The 14,707-nt window shown below is 44.7% G+C and overlaps 1 protein-coding gene across 2 annotated transcripts in view; it reads left to right on the plus strand.

The window, feature by feature from the left end:
- FSTL5 (follistatin like 5) overlaps positions 1 to 14,707 on the plus strand; it is a 913,616-nt gene that overhangs the window by 771,533 nt on the left and 127,376 nt on the right. For both annotated transcript variants that reach the window (XM_068278842.1, XM_068278843.1), the window contains exon 10: positions 1,783 to 1,917. In XM_068278842.1, the coding sequence (XP_068134943.1) occupies positions 1,783 to 1,917 (135 nt within the window). The remainder of the gene's footprint in view (positions 1 to 1,782; positions 1,918 to 14,707) is intronic.

A 14,707-nucleotide genomic window follows, 5' to 3' on the forward strand; every position in this document is an offset into this window, starting at 1 on the left:
AGATTTCTAAAGATCACATTAGTAACCGTGTCAACATTACTATTACTAGTAGCTAAGAAGCCGTGGGCCCCAGTACAAGTTTAGCATTGGGGCCTCACAACCATGCTATAGATAACAATTGATGCAACACACCAAATATAATCGAGGACAACTACAGTGCCAGAGGTGCAAGAAGGGGATGGGAAACTGTATGTTAATGATCACTACTATTCAAATCAACTATAGAAGTGAATATTATTAGCACAGGACCAATAAAGAGCTAATACTGTGTTTGAGGGGTGGGCCCCCTGGGGCCCCTCTAGCCTAAGGGCCCCAATGCGGTCGCTACCTCTGCACCCCCTATTGCTACGTCACTGAAAATAATTGAATTTTCTAGTAAAATATATTTGGTTATAGCAACCTTACTAGCACATCTACCAGAAAGTTTCACATTAGTTAAACTTCTAGTAGAGATTTAACTTCCTGGTGATGCTTGTTTGCTCTCAACAATGTTTATTTTTAGCTTCTTATTTTAAAAGTGTTTGTTAGGATGCCCTGAGTATAGCTCTTAGTCAGAAAATCTCAGTGAAAAAGCAACAGCATCAGGGCAGGGAGTTTCGGCTCTAAAGCTATCAAAGGTCACTCATTTCAAAGCACATACAATACTGTCATATGAAAAGGTTGAGTTGGGAAAAAAAATTAGATAAATGCCTTCCAAGAACACACTGAGAGCACACAACTTGATTTATTTTTAGCAGATTGGCTTAAGAAAAAATTTGGGCTATGAAGAACACTCAACATACTTCATAGTCAACCACATGGGGTGGCAGCTAAATCAATGATATATAGAAGTCCTGCAAAAGGTTATGGCAGCATGATTATTAAACAGCAAACACAGGGAGGGATATGGTACTCCAACCTGACATTTGTTAAGGTTCAGCATGGCAAATAATGTTAGTTTCTGTCATCTGTGACTTCTCGGTCACTACAGTTACAGAACAGACAGACGATGCGAGATATTAAATATACATAGGAGTTCTGGTTCGCAATGAGCTTACTGGGCAATCTGTAAATATACAGGTGAAACGCGAAAAATTTGAATATCGTGCAAAAGTCCATTTTTATTCAGTAATTCAACTTAAAAGCTGAAACTAATATATGAAATAGACTTGTATGCAAAGCTAAATATTTCAAGCCTTTATTTGTTATAATTTTGATGATTATGGCTTTCAGCTTATGAAAACCTCAAAATCTCACACCATTAGAATATTGTGAACATATTCAATGTTCAATATTCTAGGCTCAAAATGTCAGAGTCTAATTGGCTAATCAATCAAAGACACCTGCAAAAGGTTCCTATTTCATATATTAGTTTCCCCTTTGAAGTTGAATTACTAAAATAAATGGACTTTTTGTACGATATTCTGATTTTTTGAATTTCACCTGAACATACAAGATTTTAAAGTTTCACTTTCTATGGTGTGACACGCAAAAGTAAAGGCAGTCCATAGCAGATTAAAAATGGAGTTCATTCAGACAGAATTAATTTCTACTAGACAATTAAAAGTGTCTTTTCGCAGCAGACTGATCAGAAGACTGCTTCTATAATAGAAACTATATTGCAAAGATTAAATTACTTCCAAAAGTTTGAACATATGATTCTTATAGAGAGATTTGACTTTGTTGTGTTAAAACCCAGACGGCTTTAAGGAGATAATTAAATTTACATTACAATGAAGTGAGACGTGGAAAAGGAAAACATGGAGTGGATGTTTTTTTTAATTTAATTTTCATTTTTTTTAGCAAATGGCAGTGAAGTTCACATCAGTAATGTCCGGTATGAAGACACTGGAGCGTACACATGCATTGCAAAAAATGCTGCTGGAGTGGATGAGGACATTTCTTCTCTCTTTGTAGAAGATTCTGCAAGGAAGACACGTATGTACAGTTCACACACACACATATAGCATTAAAAGTTAAAACACAAAACCTACTTAATAATGCAATATATACAATGATGAATTGGTTTCTGAATTGGTTGCTGTATTCCCAGTAGAACTGAATCAATATTTTGAGGAGTCCATGGGTACATTGACCCATCCTTTCCAAATAATGTAATTAAATGGGTTATTAATAGAATTGATTAATAGGTTTGTAGAGGATCAGGATCAACTTCATCAACCAGGAATTGTTGCAGAACGGTGTTCTCTGGTTTAGTTGGCAATTCAGCGAGTAAGCCAACAAGGACATTTTTCAACTCCTTTGAAACTAGGGAGGAGCAGGAGAGTTCTTCAAGTTTAAAACTATGGTGAATTGGACCACTTATTGCATACCAAACTTTTGGGGTGAAATCAATTGCGCAAATTTTAGCAGTTTAAGAGGGTTCCCATTTGTCTGTTAAGGCATCACACATTTAAAGATGCTTTGCCAGAGCTTACTTTAGTATAGCAAGCCTCCCGGCCCTCCCAGGACATCTCTTGACACCTGCCACCATCCTCATCGGGCATCCCTTCAGGACAGTCAGTAAATGCAATGTTTGTAAGAAACTAGGGGGTATATTCATAGTAAAATTAACATGTGCAGAAAGTGCACATGAAGTTTGAGGTTTATTCTTTATATAGTGTTGATATTGTGTACGTATGTACTTGCTGTCTGGTCAGGTGGGTGCAGGTTGAACTGAATGACGGCTTACTTTGCTGCCACTGAAATTTCAGGGCAGAGTTAACCAGCTGAGCGGTCTGGACGAGCTCAGCTCGTCCAACACCGCCAGCGGCTGCCGCTCAGGCCCTGCTGGGCCGATTTTAACGAAATAAAAAGCAGCACACGCAGCCGACACTTTGCCAGCCGCGTGTGCTGCCTGATCGCCGCCGCTCTGCGGCGATTCGCCGCGAGCAGCGGCGAAAGAGGGCCCCCCTAGCCGCCTGAGCCCAGCGTAGCCGGAACAAAAAGTTCCGGCCAGCGCTAAGGGCTGGATCGGAGGCGGCTGACGTCAGGACGTCGGCTGACGTCGATGACGTCACTCCGCTCGTCGCTATGGCGACGATATAAGCGAAACAAGGAAGGCCGCTCATTGCGGCCTTCCTTGTTTATTCTGGGCGCCGGAGGCGATCGGAAGATCGCCTCCGGAGCGCCCTCTAGTGGGCTTTCATGCAGCCAACTTTCAGTTGGCTGCATGAAATAGTTTTTTTTTTATTTAAAAAAAACCCTCCCGCAGCCACCCTGGCGATTTAATCAGAACGCCAGGGTGGTTAAATACTATTTCCCCTTTGATTTGTAGCAACTCAGATGGAGAAGTTATTCAGGGTCCAGCATCCAAATTACACTATAAATCTTGCGGCGCCACTACAGGCACAATAATGTTATGTCTATGGTGGCACCCAAGTCAGGTGCAGTGTGGCAATGAGCGTGTACCCAAATGACCTGCTTTACCGACATCTTCCGCAGTACTATGCAGAGTGTATTGTCTGGTCACTACCTGTCCCTCAGTGGTATCTATTCCATACCATAGTCATATTTCTATTATAGTCTAGGGTCCTTTTTTTTAAAGAGAAGGTTCAGGGACGATTAAAAAAAAATAAAAATCCGCATCCACTCAGAACTACTGAGCCTGTGCAGTACAGCCCGGAGGACGTCCAATGACGTCAGCACGCCGCCGTGAGGGGCATTTTGGAGAGCAGAAGTAGCCCGACCTGGCCGCCGGCCTGGCCAGGTCGAGCGCGCCACCGGAGACCACTGGGAGCCTGCGGAGCGGCGCCGAGGGCACCTCCTGCCTGCCACGGGCTGGAGGAAGCCCCAGGTAGGTGGATGCGGATTTTTATTTTTTTATTTTTTTTTAATCGTCCCTGAACCTTCCATTTAAGGAGATAATTAAAGGAACACTATCAAACCAAGGGCTTGATTCACAAAAGAGTGCTAACTGATAGCACAGGCGTTTTCGCGTGAATTTTTTGCACAGCGCGCGAAACATCATTTTTGCAGAAAAATGCGCAAAAAGCGCAAATTCGGGTGAAATCGACCGTGCTATCAGTTAGTACTCTTTCGTGAATCAAGCACCAAGTGTTCTAAAATTACAATGTACAAATAATGTCTAAGTATCTGTGTAAACATTTTCCTACTTTTCATCTTAAATATCAGAGGCAAAAGCTGCTGTAATTTATTTTGTGTAGATTTTAGTTTGGTTGGAATGTCTCATTTGCAACATGTGCAACATAAACATTTGTAATAGTATGTGAAACCTGACACCAGAAGCATTTCATGCAACTCTGCTTCAATATTACACTGTTGTTAGCAAGTTAGAGTGCAGAGATTCACCTCTGCACTCTAACTTGCTAACAACAGTGTAATATTGAAACAGAGTTGCATGAAATGCTTCTGGTGTCAGGTTTCACATACTATTACAAATGTTTATGTTGCACATAAGATACATTTCCTCTGCTTTCTGCAGAGAGCTCTCAGAGACAGGCAGATGCAGAGAGGTTTCTCTCACACACAGGGTTAACAGATGTTGTGTGAGGGAATTCCCCCCTGCCCTCATGATGTAGTCCATCAGATTTTAGCCGTCACTGAAGTGTGAAAGGACTTTGATAACAGTAAACGAAGAGATAAGCATTCAAATGTATACACCCGTACTTAACAGCACTTCCCAAACTATTCCTATCTCAATTGAAAAAAAAATAAGTTATCTGTAGGTTTTTGGGGAGTTTCTGGATGAAACCCACACAAACACAGGGAAAACATATAAACATCCAGCAGATAGTGCCCTGGCTTGGATTCAAACCGGGGATCCAGCGCTGCAAAGTGAGAGTGCTATCTACTATGGCACAGTTTACACAAATAGCATTACTCGCTTTATCCAGTGAGTTATTTGAGGAACATGTTACATACATTGTGTAAATCCAGTATACTTAACAAGCACTGTCTGGACATGTTAAGTTTACCGTCCTTTGTAACTAGAGATGGCCCGAATGGTTCGCATGTGAACTTGTTCGTGTGAACAACGCGGGTTCACGTTCACGTCAAAACGCGAACTTTATGGGAGTTCGACCCGCCCCCTATACTACATCATTGGGCTAAACTTTGACCCTCTACATCCTAGGTTCTCAACGTGTGGTACGCGTACCCCAGGGGGTACTCCTGATGGTTCCAGGGGGTACTCGGGCTTGATATACATAACCAAGAATAACAAATTTAGAGTTTTAGAAAATGATAAATCTTATTTCAACAACACCAAATTAGTATTTGAGCTAATTAAAAGCAATAGTAAATGCTTGGAAATTGTTTAGAACCAATTATCATGTATTATGATTAAATATATATTTGTAAAGGGGTACTTGTGATAATGTTTACTGTGCTGGGGGGTACTTGGTGAGTACAGGGTTTTAAAAAGGGGTACATATCAGTAAAATGTTGAGAAACACTGCTCTACATCACAGTCAGCAGACACATGGCAGCCCATCAAGCTGCACTTCCTCCTGGAACACCCCCCCCCCCCCTTATATAAGGCAGCAGCATCGGCCATTTTCTCACTCTGTGTGCTGCTGTATTATTGAGAGAAGGGAGAGAGGTTGCTGCATAGATAGGAAAAGCTTAGCTAGGCTATTTTTAGCTTGCTCCTTGCTCATACAGTGGTGTGATTTCTTATTTTGCATGTTTGTCACACTTAAATGTTTCTGCTCATCAAAAACTGTTAACTATTAGTCAAAGATAACATAATTGAACACAAAATGCAGTTTTAAAGGATGGTTTTTATTATTTAGTGAGGAAAAAAAAACTCAAAACCTACATGGCCCTGTGTGAAAAAGTGATTGCCCCCCTTGTTAAAAAATAACTTAACTGTGGTTTATCACACCTGAGTTCAATTTCTGTAGTCACCCCCAGGCCTGATTACTGACACACCTGTTTCAATAAAGAAATCACTTAAATAGGAGCTATCTGACACAGAGAAGTAGACCAAAAGCACCTCAAAAGCTAGACATCATGCCAAGATCCAAAGAAATTCAGGAACAAATCAGAACAAAAGTACTGTAATTGAGATCTATCAGTCTGGTAAAGGTTATAAAGCCATTTCTAAAGCTTTGGGACTCCAGCGAACCACAGTGAGAGCCATTATCCACAAATGGTAAAAACATGGAACAGTAATGAACCTTCCCAGGAGTGGCTGACCGACCAAAATTACCTCAAGAGCGCAGAGAAAACTCATCCGAGAGGCCACAAAAGGCCCCAGGACAACATCCAAAGAACTGCAGGCCTCACTTGCCTCAATTAAGGTCAGTGTTCACAACTCCACCATAAGAAAGAGACTGGGCAAAAACGGCCTGCATGGCAGATATCCAAGGCGCAAACCACTTTTAAGCAAAAAGAACATTAAGGCTCGTCTCAATTTTGCTAAAAAAAACATCTCAATGATTGCCAAGACTTGTGGGAAAATACCTTGTGGACCGCTGAGACAAAAGTTGAACTTTTTGGAAGGTGCGTGTCCTGTTAAATCTGTCTTAGAAGTAACACAGCATTTCAGCAAAAGAACATCATACCAACAGTAAAATATGGTGGTGGTAGTGTGATGGTCTGGGGTTGTTTTGCTCCTTCAGGACCTGGAAGGCTTGCTGTGATAGATGGAACAATGAATTCTACTGTCTACCAAAAAATCCTGAAGGAGAATGTCCGGCCATCTGTTTGTCAACTCAAGCTGAAGTGATCTTGGGTGCTGCAGCAGGACAATGACCCAAAAGACACCAGCAAATCCACCTCTGAATGGCTGAAGAAAAACAAAATGAAGACTTTGTAGTGGCCTAGTCAAAGCCCTGACCTGAATCCTATTGAGATGTTGTGGCATGACCTTAAAAAGGCAGTTCATGCTAGAAAACCCTCAAATAAAGCTGAATTACAACAATTCTGCAAAGATGAGTGGGCCAAAATTCCTCCAGAGCGCTGTTGCAAGTTATCGCAAACGCTTGATTGCAGTTATTGCTGCTAAGGGTGGTCCAACCAGTTATTAGGTTCAGGGGGCAATTTCTTTTTCACACAAGGCCATGCAGGTTTTCAGTTTTTTTTCTGAATAAATAATAAAAACCATCATTTAAAACTGCATTTTGTGTTCAATTATGTTATCTTTAACTAATGGTTAACGGTTTTTGATGAGCAGAAACATTTGAGTGTGACAAACATGCAAAAGAATAAGAAATCAGGAAGGGGGCAAATAGTTTTTCACACCACTGTATTTGTTTATGAAAATGACCACCAAAACAGCTCTTTTGAGAGCTAATGTTCTTGTGATGTGTTTTTTTTGTGTGTGGCCCACTAACACTGCATATACAGCCCTGTCTGTCGCAGCTGTCCCTTGCTAATTGCTATACTGTGCCAGGCCCAACACATTCAGTGCCTAGAGTAACTGCTGCACATTGTATTATAATACCAGTCACTGCATACCTTTCACTGCATCTGTGTGACCGCACACAGTTTTATATAAGAGTCCGTGCTTACCTTTTCACTGCACCTGTGTGACCGCATGCTATTTTATATACCAGTCCGTGCATATCTTTCACTGCACCTGTGTGACCGCACGCTATTTTATATATCAGTCCGTGCATACCTTTCACTGCACCTGGGTGACCGCACACTGTTTTATATACCAGCAGTCAGTGCATCCATTTTCACTGCACCTGTGTGATTGCACATTGTTCTACCAGCAGTCACTGCATACTTTTCACTGCACCTGTGTGACTGCACATTGTTCTACCAGCAGTCGCTGCATACCTTTCACTGCACCTGTGTGACTGCACATTGTTCTACCAGCAGTCCATGCATACCGTTCACTGCACCTGTGTGACTGCACATTGTTAGATCAGCAGTCCCTGCATACTTTTTCACTGCACCTGTGTGACTGCACATTGTTATACCAGCAGTCCCTGCATACCTTTCACTGCATATGTGTGACTGCAACCTGTTTTATATACCAGTCAGTGCATACCTTTCACTGCATCTGTGACTGCACATTGTATTATACCAGCAGTCAGTGTATACCTTTCACTGCACCTGTGTGACTGCACATTGTATAATACCAGCAGTCAGTATATACCTGTCACTGCATCTGTGTGACTGCACATTGTATTAGTCAAGTCCGTGCATACCTTTCACTTCACCCCCCCAATATGGACAAAACAAAAGGCAGAGGCAGAGCCAGAGGCAGGCCACCCGGCAGGTCTGTTCGAGGTCGTGCTGATGGTGGGGAATTAACTGATTCACAGCCATTATTGTTACAACAAGATGAAGGCGCTAAGCAAGTTACACCACCTCATATGTCTGAGTTAGGTGTCAGTATGGACATAAGGTGTGAGTGCCTGTTGTTGGTGCAGTTTTGGAAGCGTCTGATACAATCGAAGCTGTGGAGGATGATTATGATGATGATACTGCCATGGATGTCACATGGGATCCCAGTAGACATGATGACCAGGGGGATAGTTCAGAGGAGGAGTCAAAGAGGAGTAGGAGGAGACGAGTTGCTGAAAGAAGCAGGGGGAGCTCGTTGTCAAAAACAGCTCATGGCAGTGTTTGTCGGCATGTATCGCCACCTATGTACAGCCAGCCAACATGCCCTTCAAGGCCAGCTGCTGCCGCCACCACCACAGTGCCATCATCCCAGAGCTCATCGGTGTGGACATTTTTTTGTGTGTCTGCCTCAGATGACAGCAATGCCATCTGTACTCTCTGGCACAAAAAATTGAGCCGTGGAAAGGCCAACACCCGTGTAAGGACAACTGCCTTACAAAGGCACATGATGAAAAAGCACAAATGGCAATGGCATGACCACCTGAGGAAAAGCAGCACACAACAGCAAAGCCACCCTCCGCCGCCTCTTTTTCCTTCAGGTGCAGCATCTTCAGCCGCTTTATCCCTTGCACGTTCACAGCCACCCTCCTCCGCTCCACCTCTCACCTTGAGCGGTTCCTGCTCCTCTGCCCACAGCAGCCAGGTGTCCGTGAAGGAAATCTTTAAACAGAAGAAGCCAATGTCTACCAGTCACCCCCTTGCCCGGCATCTGACAGCTGGCTTGGTGGAACTGTTAGCTCGCCAGCTATTACCATACCAGCTGGTGGACTCTGAGGCCTTCCAAAAATGTGTGGCCATTGGGAAACCACAGTGGAAGATACCAGGCCGCAATTGTTTCTCAAAAAAAGCGATACCCAAACTGTACCGTGATGTTGAAAGGCAAGTGGTGTCATCTCTGGCACAAAGCATTGGGTCAAGGGTCCATCTGACCACGGATGCCTGGTCTGCAAAGCACGGTCAGGGCAGGTACATTACTTATATGGCACATTGGGTCAACCTGGTGACCACTGGCAAGCAGGGAAGATGTGGCTGTGTGGCGGACCTAGTTATGACACCTCGACGGCTTGCCGGCAGGCCTGCTGTCCGCCACCTCTCCTTCTCCTCCTACTCCTCCTACTCCTCCTGCTACATCCTCTTCGCTGTCATCATCCTCCTCCTCGCCTGAGTGGCAGTGCCACTCTACTGGTGCTGCGATCTCCTTTCCAACTACACACCCCCAGCTCCCCAGGGCCTATGCTGCATGCCAGGTACTACGGTGTCACGCCATCTTGGACATGTCTTGCCTCAAAGCCGAGAGTCACACTGGAGCAGCTCTCCTGGCTTCTCTAAACAAACAGCTGGATCAGTGGCTGACCCCGCACCAACTGGAGATCAGCAATGTGGTGTGTGACAATGGCAGCAATCTCATTTCGGATTTGAGTTTGGGAAAGTTGACACATGTACCCTGCATGGCACATGTGCTAAATCTAATAATCCAAAGATTTGTGTGTACCCAGGCTTACAGGAGGTCCTGAAGCAGTCCAGGAAGGTAAGTGGGCATTTCAGGCTTTCCTACACAGCCATGGCGTTCTTGGCCGATATTCAGCAGAGAAACAACTTGCCTGTGAGGCGCTTGATTTGCAATAGATTTGCGATAGCCCGACTCGCTGGAATTCAACGCTCCTCATGTATGACCGCCGGCTACAACAGGATAAAGCCGTCAATGACTATCTGTACACCTATGGTCAAAGATCATGCTCTGGGGAGCTGGGGATTTTGTTGCTGAGGTACTGGACACTCATTCATAATGCCTGCAGACTCATGCATCCGTTTGAGGAGGTAAAAAACCTGGTGTGTCACAGTGATGGCGCCATCAGCGACTTGATCCCATATGCTTTCTTCCTGGAGCGTGCCGTGCATGGAGTAGTGGATCAAGCTGTAGAGGAGTGTAAACAGGAGCGTGAACAGGAAGAGGAGGAAGAGTTGTGGGAGCCATCACAACCTTAACCAGATGTTTTGTCAACACCTGCGGCAGCACAGAGGAGGGGGGAGGAAGAGGAGGAGTCGTCTGGGGAAGAGGAGTCAGGTGAGGAAGGTGTTTTTTTTGAGGAGGAGGTGGAAGAACAACCGCAGCAGGCCTCGCATGGGGGCTTGTGCTGCTCACCTTTCCCGTGGTATTGTTCTTGCCTGGGTGAGGAGGAGAACTTTCCTGACATCACTGAGGAAGAGCAAGAGGAGATGGCTAGTACGTCGGCATTCAACTTTGTGCAGATGGGGTATTTCATTCTGTCCAGCCTGTTGAGGGACCCCCGTATAAGAAAACTCAAGGGGAATGACCTGTACTGGGTGGCAACGCTACTAGACCCTCGGTATAAGCACAAACTGGCAGAGATGTTTCCAAATTTACAGAAGGCAGAAAGGATGCAGCACTTGCAGAACAAGCTGGCTACTATGCTTTGCAGTGCGTTTAAGGGTGATGTCACAGCACAAGGGAATAAATGTGCCACTGCCAGTAATCTTCCACCTCCTCCCATGTCCACGCAGGCAAGGACATGACACTCTAGCAATCTCATGGTGATGTCAGACATAATAATTTTTCTGGTGCGTGTACATGCCTGCCTAATTTTTCTGGCTGCACTGCGGCTGCAACAACAAAACAAAAGGCATGTACATGTGTCAATTCCCCTTCGTGATCATTACCTTGCCGCGGTGAAGGGACTTGCATATCACAATGAAGCAATGACCAGCTATATGAGTGTGTTGGGGTCGTTGCTTCATTGTGGATAGACCAAATGTGATCAGCTGGACACTCAGTCACTGTTGTTCTGTCACTGAGCTACCTCAGCCCGATCATATGGGCTTGAAAACCGCCATCACCTGTACTCTCGCCATGGTGCGCACCAGTCCATCACTACACAAACAGCTGTTTGTGGTGTGTTTCACAGTGAGTTTGGTCTGTCAGTGTGAAGCAGTACACTAATTACACTACCTGATTGATGTATACGCACGCAAGATGTTTTAAAGCACTTTATGCCTCCAATTTAGCATGCAATGTGATTTCTGCCCTTAAAACCCTGCTGTGCATCAATTCCGGATTTTCCCCCCGGACTTTTGCCGTGTATCTCACTCCGCCATGCCCCCCTCCAGGTGTTAGACCCCTTGAAACATCTTTTCCATCACTTTTGTGGCCAGAATTAGTATTTGTAGTTTTGAAAGTTCGCCTGCCTATTGAAGTCTATTGCGGTTCGCATGGTTCTCGTGAACGCAAACTTTTGTGGAAGTTCGCGTTCGATGTTCACAAACCTAAAATCGGAGGTTTGAGCCATCTCTATTTGTAACTATACCTCCAGGTCCCTTAAAGGAGAACTGTAGTGAGAGGGATATGGAGGCTGCCATATTTATTTCCTTTTAAGCAATACCAGTTGCCTGGCAGCCCTGATGGTCTATTTGCCTAAAGAAGTGTCTGAATCACACCAGAAACAAGCATGCAGCTAATCTTGTCATATCTGTCTAAATTTGTCAGAAACACCTGATCTGCTCCATGCTTGTTCAGGGCCTATGGCTGAAAGTATTAGAGGCAGAGGATTAGCTGAATAGCCAGGCAACTGGTATTGCTTAAAAGGAAATAAATATGGCAGCCTCCATATACCTCTCACTACAGCTCTCCTTTAAAGATGGCTGTATCATTAGGAAGCTGAAAGTGGTTGAACTAGAAAGCCCAAGTAAACACCAAAATTCCCAAATAATTTACCGAATTAACAAATGTCAAATCAAATCTGAATATGTTTTTCATCTCAAGAAGAGCACCTCTTCTGTACAAGATTATTATTTAATTCAGAAGTTACAAGTTATGTGGCCATAGCCAATCATAAAAATAAAAACAAAAAATAAAAAAAAGTTGTTTATTTTGATGAAAGCAAGACTGAAAGAATATCTACAGCTTACAGACAATTTATGGTATCGGAACGCATATGGGATGGTGTTCTTCACCTCCATGGTTCTGAGAATGTCACTAGGAGGATACCTGTGCGGAATGTGTTATATGTGTTTGCTCTTGAAAGTAGTTTGATGTCAATGACACAACTCACAAAGCACAGGAATAAAGTAATACCACCGAAAATATAACGTAGTTTCAGCTGGACACCTTTTTTGTGTTCCAGCGGACATTCCATTATTCTTGCAGAGCAGTTTCTCCAGTTGAATGTACCCCCTGTAACTATATATACAATAACTAAAAGCAAAAGTTTAATAATTGACTGAACCTCAGTATTTTTTAAAAAGACCTAAAGTGCTCTGTTTACTCAATATTATCAGAATGCACATAGGAAAATAACACAGCTTAGACTGCAAATAATTAAATGCTAATAGAGGAGAAACAGAACAATGCAAATTACAGCATTCACCACTGAACCATAAGGGTATCCCAACTGGGCAGATAGCTTGTGATGCTTATAGAGCAGGCATGGGCAAACTCGGCCCTCCAGTTGTTACGGAACTACAAGTCCCACAATGCATTTGCCTTTATGAGTCATGACTGTGGCTGTCAGACTCCTGCAATGCATTGTGGGACTTGTAGTTCCTTGACAGCTGGAGAGCCAAGTTTGCCCATGCCTGTTATAGAGCATTGAAAGCTATTGTGTAAAAAGTAACAGTCTATGAAAACAAAATGGATTAAAGCAGAAGATGAACAAAGGACATTATTTTGCGAGAGATGGTAAATGAGATGCAAAACTTGAATTTGAAAATGGACCTATCAAAACTGACAGGAAGTTATTTTGATGTAAAGGTGGAAGCAGCAAACTTAAAATTGGAAAGAAAAGATTTTTGTTCAACTAATAAACAACATTAGCAAGCAGTGAGCTGCACATTTTCTTTTTTTTACAGGGATGTAAGTAAAACTTATCAAAGATGCAGTTAACCTCCTTAGTGGTATGCCCGACATTGTGTCGGGCATTCCATTTGCTGGCCCCAGGAGTCCCCCATGCATAATTAATGCGATCAAATGGGTGTAAAACGTTTAGCTAGCACTAGGCTAGCTAGTACAAGTGTCCAGCTCCCCCCGATTGCTGCTGATCCCCCCCGATCCCCCGTTAATACATTACCCAGCCTGGATCCAGCGATCGCGCAGCCTCCCCGCACAGCTTCAGTCTCTCTATGGCACATGTGTCAACCAAATTTGGCCCGCAGCGCAATAAAAATTGGCCCGCCAGTGCTTTCCTCACTTAACAGTGTATTAAGCCCGCGGCACTTCAATCCCTGGCCTGCGGCCATGTTTGCAACTCTGCTCCCTCTCGTCTGATGTCCTCCTCATAGAAGTGATAGAGCGACGCTACGCTCTATCACTCCCTAGCTTCCTGCTCCGCCTCCCTACGTCATGGGTTCAGCGCCAGGCTGCCCATTCAGGCGGCGTCTTAGCAGTTCCTGGCTGTCCCGCTTCCCCACCTCCTCTTCACATCTCCACTGGCTGCTGCAGTCTCCGAGGTGGTGGGCGGTGGCAGTTCTTCCGTCTGCACACCAGCGTGACCCACCCACTCAACATAGCAGAGCGGTGTGTCCCTGCCTGCTAGCGTGCATATATAGGAACTTCCCATATACACACGCTAGCAGGCAGGGACACAGCACTCTCCTATATTCAGTGCGTGGGGCTGGTGTGCAGACTGAAGAACTGCTGCCCCCCGCCATGCCGGAGACAGCAGCAGCCAGTGGAGATGTGAAGTCTTAACCTCTGGAGGTGAGGGAGTGAAGAGTGGGTAAGGGGGGGAGGGGTGTGCACAGGCTGGCTGGCTGACTTTCTATAGCGGGCACCTATGCCTGACTTTTACCTATGCTGGGGCACATGCTATGCCTGGTTACATATACTGGGGCACCTGCTATGCCTGGCTACCTTTACTGGCACTCCTAAGCCTGGCTACCTATACTGGGGCACCTGCTATGCCTGGCTACCTATATTAGGGCACCTACCTATACTGGGGCACCTGCTATGCCTGGCTACCTATATTGGGGCAGCTATGCCTGGCTATTAACTATACTGGGACACCTGCTATGCCTGGCTACCTTTACTGGGGCTCCTATGCCTGGCTACCTATATTGAGGCACCTATGCCTGGCTATTACCTATACTGGGGCACTTGCTATGCCTGGCTACCTATACTGGGGCACCTGCTATGTCTGGCTACCTATATTGGGGCACCTGCTATGCCTGACTCCCTATTTTGGGGCACCTTCTATGCCTGGCTACCTATACTGGAGCACCTGCTTTGTCTGGCTACCTATATTGGGGCACCTGTGCCTGGCTACCTATATTGGGGCACCTATGCCTGGCTATTACCTATACTGGGGAACCTGCTATGCCTGGCTATCTATACTGGGGCACTTGCTATGTCTGGCTACCTTTACTGGGGCTCCTATGCCTGGCTACCTATATT

Source organism: Hyperolius riggenbachi, chromosome 1 (genome assembly GCF_040937935.1).
Source record: "Hyperolius riggenbachi isolate aHypRig1 chromosome 1, aHypRig1.pri, whole genome shotgun sequence".
Classification (NCBI taxonomy): domain Eukaryota; kingdom Metazoa; phylum Chordata; class Amphibia; order Anura; family Hyperoliidae; genus Hyperolius; species Hyperolius riggenbachi.